Raw genomic sequence first — 26554 nt, forward strand, 5'->3', positions numbered from 1 at the left:
CAGGGGCTCAAGTTGAAGCAGCTGGATGCGAACTCTTTCGTTTTGTCCCTTCGCGCGGCCCGTACTGACGACCTGGCAGAGCCCCGCCCCCCGTGGCGGAGGATATATAAGGGAGTGCGCTGCGTACTGTTGACCCGGCCCTGTTCAGAGACAGCACTACCTGGGACGAGGCAGGAAGGAAGGAAGGAAGGAACATGGCGTCTACCAGCCGGTGAGTGGAGCGAGCGGTGTTGTGGTGGTGGTGGTGGTGGTTGGTAATAGAGTGTCTGACGGGAGCCCGGGAACGGGCGTGTGCGGCGATTCCGGACTGTCTGCCGGGGAGAGAAAATGGCCGCGTCTTCCCCCACGTTCAGCTCCTGGGACAGCAACGCTGATGGGTCCCCCCGCCCCCACCTGTTTGGTTCCTGCTCGTCAGTCCCGCTCCCTTCCCCCGCCTCGGACCCCTTCGCTTCTCCCCCGGCCCCCTTTCCCCTCCCTGTCCCTGCGGGGGGAAGAGGGGCCCGGCCTCGGCCTCCGCCAACCACCCCCTTCCTTCCTTGTGCGGCGGGGGGCGCTTTGATTTTCCTCTCGCTTTGGTGCCCCATCTCCGTTCCCTGTCCCATTCCTGGCGGTCCTTCCATTTCTGGTTTCTGCTTCTTTCTCTTTTCCTCCCCCCCCCCCCATTCCCCCCTCTTTCCCTGACTACTTGTGGCAGCGATGAGCGTTTGTCTAGAAAGGCTCATGGTCTGGGCTCCGGTCACCTGTGAGTGGTTTGCAGCTTGGCCAGGGTGACTGGTTCTGCCTGAACTCGTTTCAAACGTTTTTGTAAAGCCCGGAGTCCCTAAGTAATGGGGTGACATGTAGGCTAGTGACGGGATCTGCTGCTGCTAACATCTCGTAAATATTGAAATAGGAAGTCTGCGATCTCCAGCACAGGGTTCTCAAGCTTCATTGCACCGTGGCCACCTTCTGACAACAAAAATTACTATATGACCACAGGAGTGGGTACTGACTGAGCCTGCTGTGTCCCGCAACCCCAGGTGGGAGGGCCAAATCCTGAACCCTGCTGGGGGCAAAAATCAAAGCCCAGTCTGCCCCTCCCCCTTAAAGTTTTCAGAGGAGAGGAAGGTGTATGTGAGGGTCTCTGCTTGGCATAGTGGTGTTGGCACTGACCTGCAGGTTGGGTAGCCTGCAAAGGTGAGTCAAGGGTGGAGGTGGTGCTCCCTTCCTGAGCCCTGCTGCTCTGCCCTCCCCACCCCCACCTGTTCCTCTGGGTGCACCTACCCCATTTTGAAAACCTCTGCTTTATAGTGCTTTTTAAAAAGTTTAATTTACATCCTTGATGGTTTGAATAAAGATGCATTCTGGTCCGAAACCAAGGCCTGCTAGAAACTGGATAGTCTGTTACCCCTTTGTTGCTGTATAAAACTCTTGTGCAGGTTAAATCAGGCCTTTACACATCTTGTATTTTAATGTAAATGGAAGAGTTGCCACAGTATGTCTGGATGCTTATTCTGTTTCTTCTAAAATTTCCCAGTAAAAAGCCCCTTTCAGACTTTTCAGGGTTTACTATAGAAAGATGTTTACAGCCCCCTTCAGTTTCCTTTCTTGTTTTTTGGGGGGAAAGAGTATTTCTTCACACAGTTCTTAGGGAGACTCATTGCCAGGGGATATTGTGAAGGCCAAAAGTATAACTGAGTTAAAAAAAGAATTAGAATAATTCAGAGTAACTTAATGGAGGATAGATCCATTAATGGCTATTAGGCAAGAAGGTCAGGGACGTAACCCCATGCTCTGGGTATCCCTGAATCTCCAACTGCCAGAAGCTGGGCCTGGACAACAGGATGCATCACTTGCTAATTTTCCTCTTCTATTCATTCCCTCTGAAGTATCTATCCACTGTCTTGAAGACCGGATACTGGGCTAAATGGACCATCAGTCTGACCCAGTATGGCTGTTCTTACGTTAAAAGCTCTTCCATTCCACACCACATAAAATTCGTTGTTAGGTAACATTCCATCATCCCCAATTTTCCTTGTTGTCATGATCATGTGGTGTAGGTAGGCCCCTATTTCGGCCCAGATTAGCAGCACTGAAAACTATATCTAATTACTCTTTTTGGGTTCCTGTCACAATTTCCCCTTTTTGACATCAGCAGATGTTAGTGATTGAATGGACCCAGTGCCTGAACTATCCTTTATGGGTGAACAGTGTTCTTTCAAATTAGGTACTGTGATGGGACAGCAGAGTGAATCTACTTCCCCTTCTGTATCTGCTCTAAATTTAGTGAACATTTTCCAGTGTTATCACAACTTCTAGCAGCAGTGAAATAAATGCCGTGCTTTAATAAATGGCCATGAATTTTATTGAACTATTGCAGTGTACAGGACATATAAACTTAAGGGGGAATAATGTATATGTCCAGAGAAATGGGCAGATTTTACACTGACATGCTGCTGATAAAAGATATTGTCAGAAACTGCTGTTCTGCTTTGTGGATCTGGATTCAGTTTGCCTTTTATTTAATATGCAGTCAGCCTTATGAATATGGGATGCCTATTTAAATGCTCCACATGGCAGAGTTGTTGCTTACGGACCAACACCCCTTTTGTGAGCTCTCTGAAACTTTCTTCATAGCTCGTTGTTTTGTTTTGTATTAAAAATGTGATGCAGCTGGAATCTGTTGAATGTCTTCAATAAAATGTACTTATTTTAGTTCTTGCTGCTTTAGTATGTGTTTCTATGAATTGCTGCTGCTTTATTATCTTACTAAAATTATTTAATGTAAAGATTTCCCGACTAGCAAGTTATGCTTTAATTTTAATTACTTTATATTTTAATCTGGTTAAAACTGTTTTTTTTTAAATTTATTAATCAAGTTGATGAGTTTTTTTTCTAAAACAGTAAAGAATGCACTGCTCACTAAAGGAATAGCCTAATTGGATTAAAAAAAGTCTAGCCAAATGAAGGAGTGGATATTTAGAATGACATGGTCACCACTGACTTCTGGTAGGCATTTATTTAGCAGGAATGGATTTTCCGGTAGACTAGTAATTCAACTTTTTTTTTTAATTAGAGCACTTTATTCAAAAGGAGGTAGCCTTTTTTATTTTAGATGGCAAGATGTTTCAGAGTTCTAATTTCCATAAATCCTAGGCTACCAAATTGTTCTCTGTCCTAAATTACACAGCTCATTTGTGCTGTATGTTAAACATAGCATTAAGGGCATGTGGCTTGAAGTTTTCTTCCATATAGTAGTTTTAAATTGCTTTCCTCTAACTTGAAATCTTTTTCTGGAAATAAACTTTGTTTGAAATATTTTGAATGCTGTGTTCAATCTTTTTCTTTTAGTTTGGATGTGCTTCCCAGAGTGACATGTCCAAACCATCCAGATTCCATTTTAGTGGAAGATTATAGAGCTGGAGACATGATCTGTCCTGAATGTGGACTAGTAGTGGGTAAGTAGTTATTCAAGTTGTTGTGACTCACTCTCAAAATGGAGATCAACTATCTGAAGAAGTAATTTGTTTTTTCTCATGGTTGATGTGTAAGAAATTAGCACCAAATAGATATTTTTCCTTTTCTAAAAAGAATCTACCATTTTGAAGAGGCAGTGTTCTGGTAATGGCTGACACATGTAAATTGGGATACATATTTAAACATGATATAAAATTAAGCATGGAAATTCGGATTTCAAATGTGATTACCAGCTAGTTAGAAGATCTAACAAAAGGGATTTGATTAATGTATTATTTTCAAAATACTTTGAAAAGGTTGGTACAAAGGAATGCAGTAATTGCTATGTTGAATCAGACCAGTGTGTCATCTAGTTCAGTCTCATGTCTCCGGTAGTGACCAGTTCCACTTTTTTTTCAAAGGAAAGGGCAAGAAACCCTGAAGGTAGTTACGGAATAACCTGCTCATAAGAAGTTTCTGGCTGATCCCCATTTAGGTTGGCTTCTTCCCTGAAAGAAGCTTTATATCCCTTCCAAAACTTAGTAAACTTTTAAATCCTCAGTGTTCTAACTTTGGTTATTCTTATCCAAACAAATGCCCACTCCTTTTTAATCCTGTGAAGTGCTTTGCTTCAGTGGTATTTTGTGACAGTAATTTTTATGGCTAATATTTTATGATGTATGGAAAAAGTATGTGTTTATTGGGGGATGTCCCAGACAATTGGAAAAAGGCAAATATAGTGCCCATATTTAAAAAAGAGAAGAAAGAGAACCCGGGGAACTACAGATCAGTCAACCTCACTTCAGTCCCTGGCAAAGTCATGGTTCCAGATCCTCAAGGAATCCATTTTGAAGGACTTGGAGAGGAAGGTGATTAGGAACAGTCAACATGGATTCACCAAGGGCAAGTCATGCCTGACCAACCTGATTGCCTTCTATGATGAGATAACTGGCTCTGTGGATATGGGAAAAGCGGTGGAAGTGATACATCTTGACTTTAGCAAAGCTTTTGATATGGTCTCCCACAGTATTCTTGCCAGCAAGTTAAAGAAGTGTGGATTGGATGAATAACTATAAGGTGCATTGAAAGCTGGTTAGATTGAAGGGATCAGTGGGTAGTGATCAGCAGCTTGATGTCTAATTAGCAGCCAGTATCAAGCGGAGTGCCCCAGGGTTCGGTCCTGGAGCTGGTTTTTTTCAACATTTTTATTAATGATCTGGATGATGGGATTAATTGCACCCTCAGCAAGTTCGTAGATAACACTAAACTTGGGGGAGAGGTAGATACGATGGAGGATAGGGTTAGGATCCAGAGTGACCTAGACAAATTGGAGGATTGGGCCAAAAGAAATTGATGTGGTTCAACAAGGACAAGTGCAGAGTTCTGCACTTAGGAAGGAAGAATCCCATGCACTTCTACAGGCTGGGGACTAACTGGCTAAGCAGCAGTTTTCCAGAGAAGGACTTGGAGATTACAGTGGATGAGAAGCTGGATGAGTCATCAGTGTGCCGTTCTTGCCAAGAAGGCCAATGGCATATTGGCCTGTATTAATAGGCGCATTGCCAGCAGATCGAGGGAAGTGATTATTCCCCTCTATTCGGCACTGGTGAGGCTACACCTGGAGTATTGCTTCCAGTTTTGGTCTCTTCGCTACAGAAGGGTTGTGGACAAATTGGAGAGAGTCCAGCGGAGGGCAACGAAAATGATTAGGGGGCTGGGGCACATGACTTATGAGGAGAGGCTGAGGGAACTGGGGTTATTTAGTCTGCAGAAGAGAAGAGTGGGGGGGTGGGATTTGATAGCCTTCAATTACCTGAAAAGGGGAGGAGGGGTGGGTTCCAAAGAGGATGGAGCTAGGCTCTTAGTGGTGGCAGATGACAGAACAAGAATCAGTGGTCTCAAGTTGCAGTGGGGGAGGTCTAGGTTGGATATTAGGAAACACGATTTCACTAGGAGGGTGGTGAAGCACTGGAGTGGGTTACCTAGGGAGGTGGTGGAATCTTCATCCTTAAAGGTTTTTAAGGCCCAGCTTGACACCGCCTTGGTGTTGGTCCTGCTTTGAGCAGGGGATTGGACTAGATGACCTCCTGAAGTCTCTTCTAACCATGATATTCTGTCAGTCTTAAATGTGTCATCAGTCACTTTCACTGAATTTGTGTGTGAATAGAAATGTTCTGTATATATCTTTATATCATTCATTACCCTATACATTTTTATGATGTCCCTTATACCTCTCTTCCGTAAGGTAAACAGTACCATTCTTTTCCATCTCTTCATATGATTTTTTCCATGCCTTTAATCACTCTTAGTCTGTCTCTGAACCCCCTGTATTTCAGCTATATCCTTCTTGAGACAGAGTGACGAGAAGAACACTATTCCAAGAGAGGGCATGCAACTGACCTATACAGTGGCATTCAATTTTCTATATTCTTATCCCATTCTTTTAGCATAACATTATTTTTTTTACTGCTGTCACACATTGAGTTAAAGGTCTTCATTAAGTGCCAAAATCTCTTTCCAGAATTATAACTAACTCAGAAATAATGCTTTAAGGGAAGTGTGGTAAACAGGACCTATTGTACACTCTTCTAATGAAAAGCAAACTGATTTTAATTCTCAATTAAATTACTGTGGAAATTCTGTTTTAAGTCCACTGTATATTAACTGATCTAGACACCCTTTTAAAATGTCTTTAATGCCTACAAACACAAATAAACCGTGTCATTTTAATTAAATGCAGCTCGTTGAAGTATTGTTAATTCTGAAGGTTTGGATGTAATTCTTGGCTAATTTGGTGTTGAACATGTTGAACACCTAATATTCCTTTTTTTAAAATATGCCATTTGCCTTCTGGTTTGTAACCTAATAAATAGTATTTCCAAGTCTGTGTGAATTTGTATGTAATGTTGAATAATGTATGAACCAGGCTTAAGCTGTTCCTTGGATTATTCTAACAAAGTCATAAAATACTATCTTAGTGGTGTAACCTTAGTTATAGGTTGATGTCAGCCACCTTGTGTTTGCCTATAGAGAAAAAGGATGAGTGCAGCTGACATAGTTTCACAAATAAGTGCACCAACTGTAAGTTTCAAATTTATCAGAAGTAAATATTGAAAGCCCGTTTCTTGGATTTGCCCTCTCGTTTCCCATTAGTGAGATGTTTGCTTTTGGGATTCAGTTTGGCCTGCTTTAATTTTAAATTAACAGTTTGAATTATTTCTTTGTAATTCTAAAGCAGGGGGTTCTCAAACTTCATTGCACCATGACCCCTTTCTGACAACAGAAGCCAGAACCTGCCCGAGCCCCACTGCCCTAGGTGGAGGGGAACAAAGCCCGAGCCCCACTGCTCTGGGTAGGCGGGCCAAATCTGAAGCTCGAGGGGGCCTGCAGCCTGAATTCTGCTGCTCAGGGCTGAAGCCCTCGGGCTTTGGCCATGGGTAGTGGGGCGCAGAATTCAGCCCCCGACCCCTGCAAGTCTAAGCCAGCTCTGGTGACACCATTTCAAAGGAGGTCATGACCCAGAGTTTGAGAACTGCTGTTCTAAAGCAACAAGAATTTTTTGTGGCCAGGGATTTAACAAAATACTATGTTAACACAGGGGTTCTCAACCTTGTTCTTTGAGGCCCCCCACACCCCCAAAAACCTGCTATTAAAAACTCCATGGCCCACCTGTGTCCCAATAAGTGGTTTTCTGCATATAAAAGCCTGGGTTGGTGTTAAGGGATAGTAGGCAGGGCAGTTGTCCAGGGCCCCATGGCACAGGGAGCACAGTGAAGCTAAGCTCAGGCTTCTGCTTCAGCCCCAGGCTTTAGCCCCATGCAGTGGGACTCCGGCTTTCTGCCCTGGGCCCCAGGATGTCTAACACTGGTGCTGCTTGGTGGACCTGTGAAACCTGCTCGCGGTCCCCCAGGGGGCCCCGGACCCCTGGTTGAGAACCACTGTGTTAACACAAGCTTGACTGCTGGTTGAGTCATATTGTGGAGTGGTTCAGAGGGCTTCTGGCATGCACAAAATGAACTTAAATCTTCTGGTCTTCTTTTATTGGGAAAACATGCTTTTTTCCTTCACAGGTAGAGTTCTAAGCTTTCAACAGTATTGAGGTTTGGGGGTTTTTGTATGGATTCAGTGTTAAAAGGATCTAGCATTTACATTTATTGTGCAAAATAGTGAACTTAGTTTTTCTTATTTGGACTGCCCTTTTTAGCCGTTCAGTTTTCCTGCATGTGTTGAAGTCTTTACTTTGGGTTTATATCAGTTTGCTTGGAAAAGTAAGTGTATTAATTAAATGAAAGTTAAAGAAAACTAAACAAACTGGAGAGAGATCACCAGACTGGAGAAATAATAGTGTGAACATTTATCGTAACTTCCCTTCTATTAGCCTCTAAAGGAATTTAAGTGAAGTATCAGGATAGCAAACCCATAAATAAACTCAAATCTTGGTTCCTGTACTTGATAAGTATGCAGAGTCTGGAAACTTTAAAAGTATGGAGTCAAAATCTTCCATTCAGGCCACAGAGCTGCTCTGTCTGCACTGCTATAGACTTAAGGATGAAATAGCCTCCACAAGACATGCATTCCCTCTATATGAGAAGCTGTAGTTGGGCCTGCTATTGGAGCCACAAAGTCGTGATTTACAGTTCAGCCTCACCAAACCAATGTAGATTAAGACTAATATGGAGCACGGCTGAATGGTGAGCAATCTTTGTTGGGTTCTTATTCCCTGTACAGTAGAAATGGTAATTTCAGTTGCCCATTGCACCTGTGTGTGTGCAAAGCACAGGCTGAGGATTGGTAAGAATGTCTTTATAGTAAGTCAGTAAAGTAAATAAGCCTCCTGTAAGAAAGTGATGAATTCAGTTTAAAACACCATTTCTATACTTCAGCATAGAACCAGATTTTTGCCTTTGTATCCAACTACATTTGTGAAGTATATAATAAAATACATTTGTGTATAATTTGCTTTTTGGAAAGATGACAGACCAGGAGATACATTAAAAACCACATTGGTAATGAAATCCTTTTTGAGTGAATGTCAAATTGCCATTTTTCTTAACTCACTACTTTAGCTGTTAGGAATGTCAAAAGGTGTATTTTTTTGTTTGTTTGTTTAATTACAAAACAGAAGTTGGCCTGGAATAAAATACCTGTAACACATTGGTTCCTGAAACCTGAAAAGTCTGACTTCCTTGATTTTTTTTTTTTTTTTTTTTGTTCAACTTGGACAAAATCAGTACTGTAATTCAGGTGACAGATTATATATCCCCATAGCCTCTGGTTGAGAGGGAAAGAGGGAGAAAAGGGAAAGGTGGATGGAGGAATGGGAGGAGTTGGGAAAGCTGGAGGAATGCACATGTCACTTATTCTTCACACCATTATTTTTGCCTTTGAGTACTGCAGGAAATGCATATCCCTTTTTTCATAGAAGGTAATTAAGAAATGTTGGTAGTGATTTGATTGGCACTGTTCTGTGTCACTACTTGAAACAGTGCTTTATCTATGGGAAACTGCTGTTGGAGATGTTGTTGTCTTTTCAATGGGATTTTAAACAGATCTTCACTACTTTTAAGGCTGATGATTCTTTTGAACCACTTGTAAAAGCTGAGGTTTTGCCCTTAGTGTCCTGGTAAAATTCAGTTTGCTTACAGTCCCATTTTCATTGCACAGTAGTTGTCACTGTGTGTCCTAAAAGTTGGTATGCATTGTTAAAACAGCTTTCACTTACTTTGTAGTGGTAATTTGTAGTGAATGAAGGTCTTAAACTGCTTGAAAGTGGTATTATTATATGTTAATTTATTCAAGCAAGGACTCGCCTTCAGCTCCTCACTACCCTTCCTTTTACTTTGGCCCACTACTGCTCTTGCCTTTCCTTTCCTTGCTGCTCAGGAACTGTTACTCAGCTGCTAATGTTCAGCCCCTCTAGCTCTCAATTAAGAGTGATTATGGGCCAAAATTGCAGCTATCAGTGAGATTTGTGTGTTAATGCTAGAGTCTCAATCTGGATTGACCAAAACCTGAAATCCTATGGGGATCTGAACAGGTTAGGCCCCAGATCTGTTAGAATTTTATTCGTGAAATGCAGGAATTCCCCTAAGTTCATCTGCACTACTATTGCCAAAAAATCAACTAAGCCACTTTTTTGTAGGATGTACAGTACAATGATGTGTTGTGCTTTGTGTGCTGGTTCAGTAGATGCTCATGAATGCAGCTCTCAGAGTTGAGATCATCTCCTGAAGAAAAAGTGGCTGTTAATTTGAAGTTTGTTTCAAACACTGACCACAGGGCAATAAGGGAGGCTGGGATAGGGCTGAGAAACATCATGCTCAGCAGCGTTGACCTGCCAGTAAGTGCAGAGTGTGGCTACAATTGCTGAGTGGGAGTGAAGTAGAGAGTACAGAGCTGCCTTTGGGATAAAGGACAAGGTGGAGCCTAGCAGCTAGTTAGACGGGAGAGGCCTATGTGAAGTCAGCCACATACTTAATGCATTGGGCGAAAGGGACCATGGACCTACTGAGCATACCTGAACCCCAGTTTTAATATATGGGCTGTTAATATTCTGGTCAGAAGTCTCTGTGGTGACTAGGAAGAGTGAGATTGTGGGTTATGTCTACACTGCAATTAGATACTTGTAGCTGGCACAGGCCAGCCACCTCAGGCTCATGGGGCTCAGGCTAAAGGAATGTTGAATTGTTTTGGAGATGTTTGGGCTCAAGGTAGGAGACCATCTCATAGTGTGGGGTCCTAGAGCCCAGGCTCTAGGCTGAGCCTGAACATCTACACCACAATTAAACAGCCCCTTAGCCTGCATCAGTTGGCATGTCAGCTGCAGGTTTTTAATTGCAGTATAGACCTACCCTGGATCTTATCTTTCCATCTGCAGTCAGGTGGCTCAAAGACAGTTGCCAGAAAGGCAAACAGTTTAATTTTTCTAACTAGGTGAAGGTGGCAGTGTAGCAACTTTTAGAGTTCTTTTAAGCCCTATGTTAAGGAAACTAGTATTCCTGTTAACTCTCTGATATTTTAAGTGAAAAATAGTGGTTATTTTTCTATTCCTTGAAAAATTTGTGATTCTCGTATTTCAATGTCTGTTCCTATTGCAGAGTTATTAAATTTGCCATAAAGATGAGAAAAATGCAATAAGATAAAGTTCCTCCTAGTCTTGGAATAGAATTAAATTAGAAGTGATGCAAGAACAGTGCTGAAAGTGTGTAGGTTGTAGTGAGGTCCTTAATTGACAAGCTCCTCATGCCTGCTCTCTGAGCAGTAAAGCTTCTTTACAGATTCCGTGTAAGGAAGCTGCATGCAATACAGTTAATCTTGTGGGTCTCTTTAGGACACAGGCGAGAACCAGTGTCTAGTTCAAATTAGTCATCTTTGCTTTCCACCTTCACTAGATCAGCAGTGAAGGAAGGTGACCTAAACATTATTACCTTTCCATTTCAAACGGTGGTTCATTAGATGTAGTCCTGGTATTCTAGCGTCTTCGGCTATCATCTTTATGCTTAATGTTCATTTCATGTTTTCCTTGAACTTGTCACACTAGCGTATCCTTTTTTTAGCTTCTTCAATGGATGTATAGTGCCCGAAGACAGAAGACCAAAATAATTTCCTTGGTTAGCCTCTTTGGATAAAGGAGAAGTCTTATTCTTCAGGTAGTAAAAAAAAAAAAAAATCCTGAGGCACTTAACCTGGATCCAAAGCTTCAAAGTTGGTAACTGCCCATATAAATTGAACAGATGTTTATTAGCTATATCTTGTCTGTCAGTTTAGGCAGTTATTTCATGTAATTTTCATTTGTCTAGGGTTTCTGTTACAGTATGAGCTGTAAGTGGCCTACTGTCTTCATTTAGATTATAATTTCTATACTTCTACAAACTTGGATTTGATTAACATTAGCACATCTTTTGCATGAAATATAAATCTGTGGCACCATAGGACTTCATGGTTACCACTATAGTCCATGTCAAGACTGGAATTTCAATGACAATCGGATAGAACTCAAGTCCTCATTTCAAGAATTAAGGTTCCTATAATATGAGAGGGAAAATTCCTTTCACTATTGTTAGTATAGTCTGTTTCTGAGAAACATTTGAGCAGCTCTGATTTTCATTTAGTAGAGGGCAGTTATAGGCACTTCACTTGTAATGTTTGTTCATTGTATGTGTATAATATCATATGAAAAATCTGTTCCACTTTAAAGGTTTCCTTGTCAAAACTGCAAACATCTAAAATTTGAAATACCAAATCTTAAATTTTACTTACTGGTGATGGAGAACCGAGCATTAGTGATAAACAGCTATTGACTCTTAAAGAAAGCAGGGAAAAGCTTTGGTTCAAAGTTTCCTAGCCCAAGCCATTAACAAAGGAAGTATTCCTTGTCAAAAGTGTCATTGGAAACTTAATATCATCATCTGTTACAGAAATGTACATTAATTATGAAGAATGCTGATACTTCTAAACATACTGAATGAAGTTAACCTTTGCATGAACATATGGTCATTAACTTGTGTAGGATGTGTGAATAGCAAGCCCTTTTATTAGGCACTTTGGTCGGTATTTCAAAAATGTTTAAGTTGAAGAACCAATTTTTTTCTTTTACTTAAACTTAAAAAAAAGTCGGAACAAGTAGAGCATGAGTGACAAACAATTTTTTTGATTCAAAATGACATTGTGTGAGACGGGGGAAATATGGTGTATAGTTGAACCCTGGATAGACCACTGGCAGTGGGAAAAGGGCTCACCATAACCTTGTTCTTTAATTAAAACTTTCCCTATACAGTTTATTATTTTGAAGACTTTTGCCTGAGAGTGAAGCATGAGGACACCTTTCCAACATACTCCCTCCTGAAGGAAATGAAGAGTCTGAGAGCTTGACTTGCTTTTATGACTCAAACATCTCAGGATAGATAAAAATCGGTAGTTTTCAAATATGGGTTTTTTATTTAAATCAAAAAACTCTAAGAACATTTTGTGTTTAAAAATCTATTTAAATTAAATTTGAAATAGGACAAATTATGTTGAAGCCTAAATTTACTATAATAACTTTTTTATTTAAATTAAATTTTAAGTGGCACATTTGCTGCCAAAGTATTTTTGAGTCAATCCACTGAACTGGTGGAAGACACTGGTGAAGCACTTGGGACCAGTTTAAAGTGCTACCATCTATTGACAGCAATAGCCTCTTCTGCAGATGCAGAGAGAATATTTCTTCATTTCATTCAGTTTAATGACTAGATCATTCAAAGTTGAGAAAAGGATTGGGAAAATAAACTATCTAAATCAAGATTTCTGACTTGATTTAAATTAAAATCTGATTTAAATTGCTTTTATTTAAATCATTCCATTCTGAAACAGCTTGTTTGGAGTCAAGTATTTGGTTAGTGTTTCATAGTGAGCCAGTACACCTTACTGACCTGTTTCAACAGATGTGTTCCTATCAGGTCAGTAAGGAATGGTTAATTTAACTGGTGGCACTTAAGATTAAAGTGAGTGTTCTTCCATTTAAGATATCAAGTGAACTATTTCAGTCTTACTAGACTTAAACCACCAGAAACCCCCCCCCAGCTCTCCAGTTCTACCTGTATCTGAGCTTTTTGATTGATTGTAGTGATGTTTACTCTTCGAAGTGGGATTCTTGTCTAATCTAGCATAAACAGAGGTAGATATCTTATGTATACATATGACATGCTTGTACTTGGTCTAAAAGTATTTTAGGTTTGAGTGTGTAAAGTTGCATTTTTTTTTTTTTGAGGTAATCATTTTGCATACTTGCAAGTACTGAAATTTCTAATAGATCTTTCATACAGGATTGTTAGTTACCTGTAGGTAGAGCCTCTGTTAAGAGGGACTGCCATTTAACCTATTTTCTCAAAGGGAGTACTATTGTGAAAAAGATTGCCAGAATATATTGATGTGTTCAGAAGTCACTGGTTGGTTTTCATTCTGTTTTTTGCTTGATACTGCAAGATCATGGCTCTTAAAAAGAGCAATAATTTCAATGATCACTAGATGGCAGCACATTTCTTAATTAACTATAGGAACAAAATTAACTTTAATAGGATTTTAAAATGGTTCTGTACTGTATTTACAGTGCTCTTGTAAAATACAAATTTTACTGATAATTGCACATATTTAAGACTAAAGTGCTGAAGTCTATAAGGTGTACTTTCTTTTGGATGCAAATTTATAGCTTCCCTTAAAGCACATCAAGAGTGAAAATGCACCTAAAAACAAATTGCAGTATTTCCACAAGGGGAAACTTTAGAGACTATTTCAAGGTGCAGTATGACTAGTAAACTGTGAATCTGTTACTTTAGGTTCTAATTTTAATCCTGTTGATCTTTATTTTGCTTAAGCATTTCCAGTTTAAGCTATGCTTTCTTTGTATTACAAATAAGATTAAAAACCCATTTTTCGAATGGAAAACAAGCAATAAACATGCATACCATTTCACATAAGGTATTACAAATGGGAGTGTACATTTACTATAAAGTAGTTGGCAGCATTCCTTTAAGGTGTATAATTGCAGATAAAACGTTCTCAACACTAAGTTTTGTTGCTACAAAAATATTTTCTTCATTGAGAAATCATGTTTACTATCAGTTTTTTGTAAGACTTCAGTACATATAGTTTGTGACAGACATTTCTTAAACAAATCCTAAAAAGAAAAATGTGAAGTATTTTAATTTTAGATGCTGACTTGAATAGACTGCTGGATTTCTGTAGTATTTCCTCCACTGCATTTGTCAATTGTGGAAAAAGGCAAATGTTAGTCTGTCTTCTGTTTTGAATTCTACTAAATGAGCTTTTCAGATTGGGTAATGTAAAATCAAAGTGGAGTTCACTGTCTGAATTTGTTTGAGTCTAATTAACTTCAACGTTTGGGTAATATTTTTAAAATGTAGCTGCATACCAGAAGACCTGTTTACAGAATGGAGAAAAAGAAATGTTCAGGCAAAGAGTGTATTCATTTGTCCCATAAGATACTTCATTAAATTAGTCTAGTAATAGGGTCCGTTCTCAAGGAAGGCCATCTACTGAGGATTTCCAAAAAGGGGAGAAAGTACTTAGAGTTAGTTGTCTTACCAACAAAAGTTAAATGGATTTTAACCCTTCAGAGTGCCTCACTGCCTCCAGCTGGCATTACAGCAGTATGTATTAACGGGTTTTGGGATTCTGCATAAAATGGGAGAGAAGGAAATGTATACCCTCCCCTGTATTGTACATACTCTTCCACTACTTATGACAGTTGCAGTAAATAGTTATAACCCATTTAAATCGTCACTATGCAGAAATTTAAAAATAAATTTCAAGATTTCAAAAGTGCTGACTCACTATTTCCAAAACATTGGTGCTAGTAATGAGGTGCCATTTTACAGATGCTTCCAAACAAGGAATTTCTTTTGGTAGGATTAGACCTAGGAATTTCAGCTCAGTATTTGGATGCATGCCTCAGGAAAATTCAGTTGTTCTAAATTCTGTTGCTTTACACTGTGGTTTCTTTTTAAATATACAACTTATATTAAAACTTTGAAGTTGTCTGCTTTTATCATTTATTCAAGGGTCACACTTAATTTTGTGGGCCTCAATCTCATCAGATTTTTAAAACAGTGGCTTTATTCATTTTTAAAAAATAATTTTTTTAGCAACTTGTGGTTAAATTGGTAATTAGCTACTTGTAAGAGTACATATTTTTCTTGCTAATGGAAAACGTAAGAAATTTGCATACTGCATCTAAATACATATACCACCTTATATTCAGTGATTGTTCTAGTTAATCCTTTTTTACTATATTGGCATAGTAATTTTGGTCTTCTGTTTGTAATATTTTGTGAAAACAGGCAGTGGTATAATGCTTTTTTTTCATTAGCGCAGGAATGGCTCATAACTCAAGGGGCAGATCTTTGAGTGAGTCATTTAGGTCATTCCCATTTGTGTGGAAAATTATTACATCATTGCCCTGTACTCAGTGTTCTATTTATACCATGCCAATACTTTTAAGTACATTTTGCTTTTTTTAGATGCAGTAAACAGTATTTGGGGAGGTTGTCTTGAAGTGAAGTTATTACTAGGCCATAGAAGGAGCACTACTTAAATATTTACAGAGTTCAGGAGCCAGAGGAGCATGCTGTCTGCTAATTTGAGTTGGGAAGATGTGAGTAGTGGAAAGGATGGATATCTGCTTTCCTTGCACCATACATGCTATATTTTCTTAATCTTCTACCACTATACTTTTAAATGCAGTTCTGGTTCATGCTGATGCTTTTTATATTCTTTGGTTTGTGTCAAAGTAATTAAGCATCCAGGGTGGATTTGATTTAAATCACTAGTCAGGAAGACTCGATTTAATCATGGATTTCTTCATAAAAGTGCATTCTTATAGATTGTTATAACCTTAATACATATTCTTCACAACTCAGATGTAGGTTTCATTTTTAGAAGGTATACACTATACATTTTTAAAGTGATTTATTTTGAAAACTTTTCAGATTAATTTTGCAGCTACACCTCTATCCCGATATAACAGGGTATAATCAGGTTTGTTTAAAATTGTTTAACTAAAATATTAAAAAAAAAAAAAAGTCAGCCAGGTCAACGTGAGAAACTAAAATATTGACTTCTGCAGCTAACTCAGTTGTCTTCAACTTCATTTTCCTGTTTGTTCATAATCTGGAAAAGAAAAACAAGCTTTTCTACTTTTTCAGGTCCCAAATTTCTCAATTTGGAATGAATTATTCCAAAGGAAGAAAAATATTCTTTCTACACCGGCTGAAGAAGCTACTGCTGTTAAAAGTGAGATTATCACTTCAACAGTCTCTGAATCCAGTTGTGTGAATTTCTTTAAAACATAATCAGCAAACTTATGTTTCTTGAATGGTTCTTATTCCCAACTGGGTCGCTTTTACGGCCTGCTGTCTTTATAGGCTTTCCTTTCTAGAGAGAGAATGGTATGGTAGATCTCAAATCAATGAGGGCTACGCTCAAAGACCTCAAGATTTCTGAAATATGCTGCTCAAAACAGTTTCGCTTTTGTTTCTGCCTGTCCCTCCCTTCTCACATTTTCTCCAGACTTCTTCTCCTTGTCCAGATCTACTCTGCCCCAACAATCTTCTATTCATTGAGCTTTTTGAAACTTCTCACTTTTAGAGAGGACAATAGGGTTGAGGTCTGTTATTTCTCACCCCTCTATATATTTAAAAACATTTTTGCTGTTAAGCATGTTCTCTGGAGACACAAACCCTCAATTGAGAACCTCAAAACTAAGCATCTCTGATGGTATTTTCTAGACTAGTCCCATTGGGTAGATAGAAAGATTAACCTAAATCTATACAGAAGCCCCTGGAACCTCATAAAATGGGGTCCCTAATTCATGAACTATTGGAACTCGTTTACAAAACTTTTCTTGAACATTACATGAATATATTGTCTCATACTATAAAATTAGAATTTGTAATCCCTATTCCATGATGAGATCTTTGAGCTATGATAGGTTTTTTCCTCACAGCATTTAATCAAAACTGATTTAAATCCATTTTTTATTTTTTTAAAAAATCGTTGATTTTTATCCACCCTGTAAGTGTCAAGGTGATGCATGGGTATGAATATAGTTAAGACAGACAGCTACCTATTGGGTTGAACAGCTAAATAGGCTTATGCTATGTTGGTAAGGGAGATATTTCACTAATAATTATTCAGTATTATCTAAAGATGTTTGTCTCAAGTTGATTAGCTTAATGAACTTCAGACATGCTCCTCATGATCTTCATGAAGACCATGTTCCCTTTACAAAAAACTTTCCTATGAATTTTTGCAGTTGGGCCTATGTCCATTATTCACACATTTCTTCCAAAAGGTCTTTCTGAGGGAAGTTTGCTTTATAACTTGGCAAACTATTACTACCTCATAGTACCAATGTCTGTCTTGCTATTAGTTGCTTATGGTTATCACCATTCTATTTGAATCCTTACCTAATGACACAATAATTACATTTCCTTATGCTAGTCTTGCTAACAAGCCTGCTTTTGAGGGTCTGAGCACTGTTCATCATGACTGATGATGAATCTAAAAATCAGACTCCAGTTTATACTAATCAGATTTCCATAATGGAAATGTATCATGCACTCTAATTTATATTCTAGATAATACTTAGCACTGCCTCTGTGCAGGGGACTGAACTAGATGACCTGTAGCGTTCCCTTCCATTCCTACAGTTTGATTCTATTCAGATTTTTGCAGACATTCCCTTGACTTGGACATGAAAATTCTCCAGAAGGACACTGTTCTAGAATCTTTCCTCAGATTTAGTTGCTTGCATCAGTGTTACTGCATTGTAGTTTTTTTCTAATTAAAAAAGAGAGAGAACTGAGCTACTTCCCAGGTCTTACTGGGTTATATCTATTGAATTTCTCCTTTTCTTATATGCTGGTGTTTTCAAATCTGGCTTGGTGATTAGTCCAGGAGGCGATTGGGACAGACAATGGAGTGGAGCAATAGGGATGGGAAAAGCTGTCAGGAAGGGACAACCACAATGTTCCTCATTACCATTTGTTCCCTAAACATGATGCGGGTATAGAAATCCAAAAGTGTATCTGAAGCAGACAGTCCAGTCACAGAACATGGGTTTAGCTCTTTCTTCTTAGTCTGAATTAACACTGATAACTTAAATCACATAAATAACATAAATATTCACGTACACACACACACACCCTGTGATGCTGCCAGATGTTAGATTAAGCAGGGTTAGACTGGGTCAGGATTTAGGTGGGAGAATACTAAGGAACATAATTGATGCTGCAAGAAGTGGTGGTGATGGTCTAGTTAGGTGACACACTTCCTTTCAAGTTAGTATTTAATCAATGCCTTAGAAAGCCCACAGGGAGCAATAGGCTTCTGTACAGCTGCCTTGAAATGAAGGTCTTAATTCCTTTTGGTCATTAAAGATCCCACGGCAGTCTGTAAGAGTAGGAAAGTTAACCCTGTGTATCCTAGTTAAATTCCTACATAGGTAATTATATTCTTCCTACTTAAATCCTTCCGGCAGTTTCAGTTGCACTTTTTTATTTCCTGCCCCTCTCGTGTTTTGCCGAGTTAAATAGCTACTGCACACTATCCCAGAAGTGACTGTTCCAGTGGTGGATGACGGGATCCCTAGTTATAGCTGATACCTTAGAGGGTTGCTGTCTGCATAGTGAGGCTTAATGTTTGCAAAATACTTTGAGGCAATGTGTTACAGTAATGCAAATTATTACTTTTTATGAATTCAGGTGACCGGGTCATAGATGTAGGGTCAGAGTGGAGAACTTTCAGCAATGATAAAGCAACAAAAGACCCATCTCGAGTTGGAGACACCCAGAATCCTCTCTTGAGTGATGGGGATTTGACTACAATGATTGGCAAGGTAACATTTTAAAATACAAATGTTTAACATGTTTAATAAAATTTTGTTAAGTACATATTTATATGGCAACAGGAAACCTATGCAGAGATTTGAATGCCATAAAAATAAAATGTTTGGTATGAACTGAATTCATCACAATAACTACTTGTTATGGTCCAGATTTGGCAGTCTCCCCATCTGTGTGTAGGGAGGGGGTAGTAGGAAGGAATACTTGACTAATCGAACCTTCTAGATGAGAAGTAAATCTCCTTGATAGTGTTGCAGGACTACTTGCATTGCTTTTCCATTGCTGCTGCTGAGGAAAATGCAGTTACACAGCAGTCCTTTTTCTATCCCTAAGGAATCATACGTAGATTTGGAATTGCAGAATTTTTCACAGTTGGAATATACCAGAAAAGCCTGAAAATACTTTGAGGCATCAGTTAAAATTCTGTATTCAAAATAGGCTGTTTCATGAGAAATTTTGTATCAAATATAATATTCAAGATGAGAGAGAGCATTCCTGATGGACCATACATGCAGTTATAGCTAACTGTTCTTTTGGTATAACAGTATTAAAAATACAAATTTGGAATTCTTTCCTAGTTCCTGAATGTTCCAACAGTGTTTATTTGTAGTGTACATTATTTCTGACTGGCTTAATGTACCGTTATCCTGCTGCATTGTACATGTGTAGGATTGTAAAACTGGTCAGATGGCAATTTAGTACCAGTTTTAGAAAGAAGTGTGACCCATGTAAAAGTTTGCTACTTGTTTTGATACTGTAAACAGTTTTCCATACTTCATGCCCTGATGTGCATTTTGCATTGTGAAATCCCATTTTATTCAGTGAAAAGTTTCCCACATAGATAGTGCTGGTTGACCTTCTGACTAAAATCTGCGATCCATCTTCCTCCAGCACACTTAATACATTTCATGAGCTCCTAACTAGAACAATGAAAAAGTTTCAGTTCAAGATTGGTTTTTTTTTTTTTTAAATAAAACTTAACGATGTGATAGGTGAGCCTGTTGTCTTAGGAAAGGTGTTCCATACTAGGTTTAATTTAATTGACAGGCAATTGTAATTATCACTACCAAAGGAAATCTAACTTGCAATGATACAGTGAAAACTAAGAACTTCTGTAACTAAAGCTTGGTATTCCTTCTTTAGAGACTACAAAATCTGAGTCCAGTAGAGAGAGTTAATTATGGGCGCTTGTCACAGGAGAGGTGTCTTACAATGGTCAGATCAATGTTATAGAATCAAGAGCACCTGGGATGAGGGGTGGTTGGTCCACCTCTTTCTCCTGTGTGGCTCAAAATAGAAAATAATCGTGCACTGAGTCTGAAGTTTCCTCAGATGTTTGAGTTGCAGCGGTTTCTCAAGTTCCCCAAAAGCCTGAAACCAGGAGGTAATCAAGTTTCTTCTTGCACATGAAGATAAATTTCTATTTTTATGATTATTTCTACCTTGTTGTGGATAGAGAACACTTGTATTCTCTCTGGAATGATGAGTTCTGCCTAAGCACCCAAAAATGTCTGAGCAAGTTAAGTTGTGTGCTACCCACAATGAATTATTTGAAGGTGTTAGCAAGGGAAGATTGCTGATCATTCAGAAAAATCTGAATTTGTCCATAATTTAAAGAATTGTTCTTTACTTTGGGAGCAATCTCATTTCAGTATGAAAGGAGTTAATAGTGAAGGGGACTCATCACACAGACATACAGAGTCAAAAATTAATTGAATGGCCTGCAATAAAGTTTACTACAACAGCTGGTTTTCAGGCATTTGAAGGCAAGAAGAGGCAATAGGTGCAATGTTTTGGATTTGTGTAACTAAATCACTGTTCTTCCCTGACATTCTGTAGTATATGTGCACGTTGCAATATATCACTCCCATCGAAGGTGGAAAATTGATTGCTTCTTGAAATGTTCCAAATAAGTATTCTCCTGTTATGCATCCAGGCACAACTCTAATAAAGAGCAAGGTGCTTCCAAGAGAGCCATCTGACATAAGCTGTGTGGCACCAGAGATATTGGTTAATTCAAGACTAATTACAGTGTAATCATTTTTCCTGCCTTTAGAAGGCAGTTGTTCTTGGGCATCTTCAGCCATGTTGTTAATCAGACATGCATTGTTTGACAAAGGTGCTGTTTTCAATTTGGTGTTCCCTTCAAGTCCTTTAACTTTTGAAACCATCTGTATTGGGCAGGAATGATAAGATTTTTCACAATGGCAAGCACCTTATGCTTATGTAAATTGTAGAGACCTGGGGGCGGAAATGCATACAGGGAGTATGCATTGACATTGCCAAGTTGAGTAATTTTTTTTCTTAAATTTTTCTCAGTTTTTCTTGGAGTGAGGGTGGGAATCCTTAGTGTGTTGTTTGTTTTCGTTGCAGGCATAGATGTTTGGTTTCTGAATATGGCAACAACATAAAATACTTCATGTTCTAAGCAAGCAGCATACCACAAATTGGTTTTGGATCAATCATTATGAATTGATTCAGCATTTGACTTTGGATTGCCACCTTTTCATGTGAGCCATCGTTGGAACAACTTGTCACCGTCCTAATCCTAAAACTTCATCTTTCCAATCTACCATTCAGCCAAAAATGAGCTGCAGCACAGACAGAGTGACACTCAAGCATTAGTTGTGTGAGGATTAGCACTGCCCTTGGGCTTTAGCAATTGTAATGGGTGCATCCAGTGTTCCAGTTAAGCAATATGGCTTGTGCTCATTACACAAAACCTCCATTATACTATTGTGTACAAGGTATCTAGGCATGCTTACAAAGGCCTAGGTTTAATAATGCTTTATTAGCAGAAGCGCTAGCAAATTGTGCTAGTCTACAATGAACCAGTGGGGATGTCGAACTTCAACAGTAAGGTTGTTTAAAGGGACAAATTACCTGTTATGTATCCGTATTTTCTTTTAGATTGAAATTTTTTTGCAAGGTCTCCTGATAACCCTTCTCCCAAATCTTCTGATTTTCCTAGGAATTGAGATTCATGGTAGTATAGTTATTACCCGTGCAGTTTGGAAGGCTGTTTGATTTTGAGATTTTCACTTGTGTATTTTATGTAATTGTTCTAACTAAAAGTCTTGAAATAAAATTTTATAAACCTGGAAAATTACTTCTTGAAATATTAAGTATGGAATCAAATTCAAGGTTTTTTAACAATAAAATTATACTTTTTCAGGGCACAGGTGCAGCAAGTTTTGATGAATTTGGAAATTCAAAGTACCAGAATCGCAGGACTATGAGCAGCTCTGATCGAGCAATGATGAATGCTTTTAGAGAAATTACTAACATGGCAGACAGAATCAACCTTCCCAGAAATATAGTTGTAAGTTCATGTCTACCTTCCTTAAATTGTTCTGGCATTGACTTAGTTAGCATAATATAATGAGCACATGAATTTTTGATATTGCTGCTAATTAAATGGCCTAGAGTTAATTAAATTTAGTCTTCTTGCTTTAAAGGATCGAACAAATAATTTATTCAAGCAAGTGTATGAGCAGAAGAGCCTGAAGGGGAGAAGTAATGATGCCATTGCTTCTGCTTGTCTCTATATAGCCTGTAGACAAGAAGGTGTTCCTAGAACATTTAAAGGTAAGTTTTCAGTTGTACAGATTAGATATTTATTTTTTATTTGATAAGTTTAGCTAGTATTATAGCAGTATGTTGGTAGTATCCAGAAATGGGGCTAATGTTAATTTCAGTAATAGGCTACATTTGATTTTGATTATTTTAATTACTTGAATAGTACTACTAATTAGGATTTTCCTATATGCAGCCCATTACTTCAAATGGACTATTGGGTTTAGCTATCTTGGAAGTTAACTGTATTAAGGATATTTCTGAGTTACTATTTCAGATTATTCAGAATATGACATTTGAATACCAATAGTGGTATCTAAAAGGTGTTGCCTGACGGGCATTGCAGGGACTCTTCCATCTAAATTTGAACCAACAGCACCATGACTGAATGGAACACATTTTTTGTGCATCACATTATCCTCTTATAAGATAGTCAGACTCAATGGGCATTTGCAGAACTGTTAGCAGTGGATTTGCATGATTTGAAAATTGCCTAATTTAACACTAATACTTCTACCACATTGTAAAATTATTAACTGTTTATGGTGGTGGCTTTCTGCTTTCTGTGACAATTCTTTTATAGAGAGGGGCTGAAAAATACAACATATGGAGACATTTACTTGCTTAAATTGTAAAACAGACATAGCTAAGCCTACATTTTAATTCTTTCTTTGTTTAGAAATATGTGCAGTGTCCAGGATTTCAAAAAAAGAAATAGGTCGGTGTTTTAAGCTTATTTTGAAGGCTCTGGAAACCAGTGTGGATTTGATCACAACTGGTGATTTCATGTCAAGATTTTGTTCAAATCTGGGTCTTCCTAAACAAGTACAGATGGCAGCGACACACATAGCACGTAAAGCTGTGGAATTAGACTTGGTTCCTGGGAGGAGTCCGATCTCTGTAGCAGCTGCAGCTATTTATATGGCGTCACAAGCCTCAGCAGAGAAAAGGACCCAGAAAGGTAAACCTTCACAATACATCTTTCCTACATATTTCCTGTTGCAATAATGGATTAGTTTAAGGCAAAAAAGAAAATCTGTTTCACTGAAGTCTACAAGAGCTTCATAAGCCACCAGTTCATGGGTGGACAGTGAGACCACAACAACTGGCATTTTTCTCATGAAGCTTGAAATATAAAAGAAAGTTAAGCACCATTTAGCTGTTTAGTTCCACAAATTGACTTCCAGTTTGGAATGTTTAAATTATGCTAGTTTGAGTGTACAGCCACTGTTTGCCCAACCAAGCATTTGTCCACTTACAGCCTGCTTTTCTGAAATATTCAGAATGTAAACGTGGTGGTGGTTATATCCCTATTGTAATTATAAACTATTCTGGCAGCTGGGGTGGGCTGGAGATTGCATCTTGGCTATGCCATTTTCCTCCCACCCCAAATCATCTGTGTTCAGAACTGCAAGGGAGGATGGCTCTAGGCTAAAATGGTTTTGCACAAAGTCTAAAAGTAGCCTTAGTGGAACCAGAATCTGGTCTTTGGTATTCACTGTTACCTGTGAACAGGGCACAGTGAAGCTGTAAGAAAGGACAGCTGCTTTGAGATTGGGAATATTCATAAATCAAAAACATTTCACAATTTATAATTAACCTGATAAAACTGGAGTTGGGAGTGCTAATGGGTTGTGGAATCTTCTAATTCAGAACTATGAAGAACTGACAGTTGTCAAAATTGAAATGAGGAGTTGGTCTGAGGCTAGTTCCTAGTGGACAAGAGCTTCTCTTGGGTAAAGAAATCTCAATCTCTCTGACCTTCTGTTGGCCTCCAACAGCTGTAACCTTGGCTTTGTCCTTTCTCCAGAACTATTCATCCCACCCCTCATGTCTGCAAATCTTTCATCAGCTCTGCAATATTTCCTGTATCTACCACTGCCTACACTTCAGCTCTGTGCTATGCCTTTGTCTCTCACAACTCTTGTGTGGTCTTCAGACTCTAGAATGCAGCTTGCCTATCTTTCACATACACAAGTAGAAATGACATTCCTCTGCACTCCCCCATATCTTCAAACAATTCCACAGGCCTTCATTTACTTCATGATTAAGTTCAAAATTACCATCCTTATTTAATTCATACATGAACTAGTTCCTGCATACCTCAAACTGTTTCCTTCCCTTACTTCCTCTGCTTGTCCTAACACTAGCTGCTTCTATAATTTCCTCTGTTGTGGAGTGATTTCTCCCATCTCTTCATTTAGATTCATTGCAGATCTTAGCCCAAAAAAAAGTATTTTCTTCCTTACCTTTACCTCTAGTTGCTTCTGGTATTTTTAACTCTAGTAGTGGTTCTGATCAAATGCAGAACTCAGGAACTTGATAAGGAAATGGCTTATAAAATGGTGTTTGAGTAAACAAAGCAAGAGAAAATGGTTAATCATGCTTAATTTGCTTCTATTCCTTTCCCTAGAAATAGGAGATATTGCTGGTGTTGCTGATGTTACAATCCGACAATCTTATAGACTTATCTATCCACGAGCTCCTGATCTCTTCCCAGTAGACTTCAAATTTGACACCCCTGTGGACAAACTACCGCAGCTGTAAAATTGCTAAGTTACATTTAATTTCTAAAGAACATTTGATTTTTGCCTATAAAAGGATGTGTATATATATAGTGTTGCTACTGAGCCTTCATATTGTGGAACTGGAGGAGGATATGAAAATCAAACTGCTGGAACACAGCACACATTCCAAGGGTAAACAAAATAATTGTGTGGCATTTTGTATGTATATATTAGTGGAAGTAAATATTTAATGACTGTTGGAACAAGTTAAATTTCATATTATACTTTAGATTTCTTTTGTAGGGAATCTAGTAAAATGTATTTTGGAAAACAATTGAAATTATGTAATTCCCAAATAAACTTTTCCAAAACATTTACTGGCTTGCATATTTCAGTAGAATGTGATGTAGTTGGAGTAGTATAAGATTAAACATAATCTGGCAGATCTTAATACTAAGATGGGTCCTATCAAGGATACTTTCACACTCACTTTCTTGGCAATTTTTAATCTCTAGTGTAGTTTTAATATTTGTAGTTAGCTGCAATTTACAGTATGGTAGATTAATCCACAGTGCAAACAGTTGCCCAAAAGCAGCTTGAATATTTGCACAACTGCTGCTGAAGGTTTCTGAACTTGTTATGAAAAGATTAGTCATTGTTGGCACAGCCTCCTTGATTCTCATTGAGGTCTCACCCTGTTTCTGTGAATTTCACTTAACTCTGAAGCAACTAAAACCACAAAGACTGACTTATTTGAATTTTTGGGAACTTTGACATCTGGTATTCTACAAAAGATGATCAAGTATGTCAAATACTGATACTGTCCTGTCACTTTAATCTATATTAATAGCTAAGCTTCTAGCACTGATGCATTCTAAATTGGCACTTAGTATTTGAAATGATAGTCCAGGTGCTGAGGAGTTAAGTCAGAAGTTGTCTCCCCTCCCCCAAACTAATTGCTTCCAAAACTGGCTGCCTCTTGACAGTGTCCCTTTGTGTTCAAAGCAACAAATGTACTTCTGGTTTCTGAACAAAATTTGCATCACAGGTGCAAGACTTATTTAATCAAAATGAACAGCTGAGGGGGTCAGGCTGCTACACATCTGGTCCTAATCCATCCAAGGAAGGGCTTTGTGCCCAGTGCTAACATTACTAATTGTCAATAGTGCTGACTGTTTTCTTGCTGCTTTGGGTTTAATCTCTCTCACTGAAGACTATTGAAATATGGCAACTCTAAGTTGTTTGTTTTTTAGGCCATTGAAGTCCTAACTACATGTGATCATTAAAGTTCCCATTACATAGGATTAAAAGGTGGTATCCCTCATTGCCACCCACTTACTCCAGATAAGTTGTATTCAAGCTTCATAATTTTCCCTTGATTGTCAATAGGCTATGCTATTCTTGCCCTAGACTACTGGTGTGTGCTGTTAGTTCCATTGCCTGGGAGGTAGAAGACGGGCTTTCCATGTACTGAATAGTTACGGTTCTTAACAGGTTGACTTGTGTTGTGCACTGTGTGCTAAGGTAACCTTAACATGTATTGTGCTTGAGCTGAAATAGATGTACACTCATTTTAAGTTGATTTTTAAAAACTTTGCAGGGACATACATTTTCAAGTGGAAAGTACTATAAGGC

At 38.5% G+C, this 26554-nt stretch overlaps 1 protein-coding gene across 1 annotated transcript; it reads left to right on the top strand.

Annotated features, from left to right (window-relative positions):
• On the top strand, nucleotides 1–25292 carry GTF2B (general transcription factor IIB). Its single transcript, XM_054038733.1, has 7 exons — nucleotides 1–211; nucleotides 3331–3437; nucleotides 18696–18829; nucleotides 22012–22158; nucleotides 22295–22424; nucleotides 23092–23373; nucleotides 24826–25292. Exons 1-7 carry the CDS (start codon nucleotides 195–197, stop codon nucleotides 24957–24959), a joined length of 951 nt encoding a protein of 316 aa, XP_053894708.1. The 5' UTR covers nucleotides 1–194; the 3' UTR covers nucleotides 24960–25292.
• The last annotated feature ends 1262 nt before the right edge of the window (nucleotides 25293–26554 follow it).

This window comes from Malaclemys terrapin, chromosome 8, assembly GCF_027887155.1.
Source record: "Malaclemys terrapin pileata isolate rMalTer1 chromosome 8, rMalTer1.hap1, whole genome shotgun sequence".
Taxonomy (NCBI): Eukaryota; Metazoa; Chordata; order Testudines; family Emydidae; genus Malaclemys; species Malaclemys terrapin.

Excerpts from the sequence above, each read along its gene's own strand:
- GTF2B (XM_054038733.1), top strand. Across the intron at positions 3,438-18,695 it reads TGAATGTGGACTAGTAGTGG|GTGACCGGGTCATAGATGTA; the intron begins GTAAGTAGTTAT and ends TTATGAATTCAG. Across the intron at positions 18,830-22,011 it reads TGACTACAATGATTGGCAAG|GGCACAGGTGCAGCAAGTTT; the intron begins GTAACATTTTAA and ends ATACTTTTTCAG.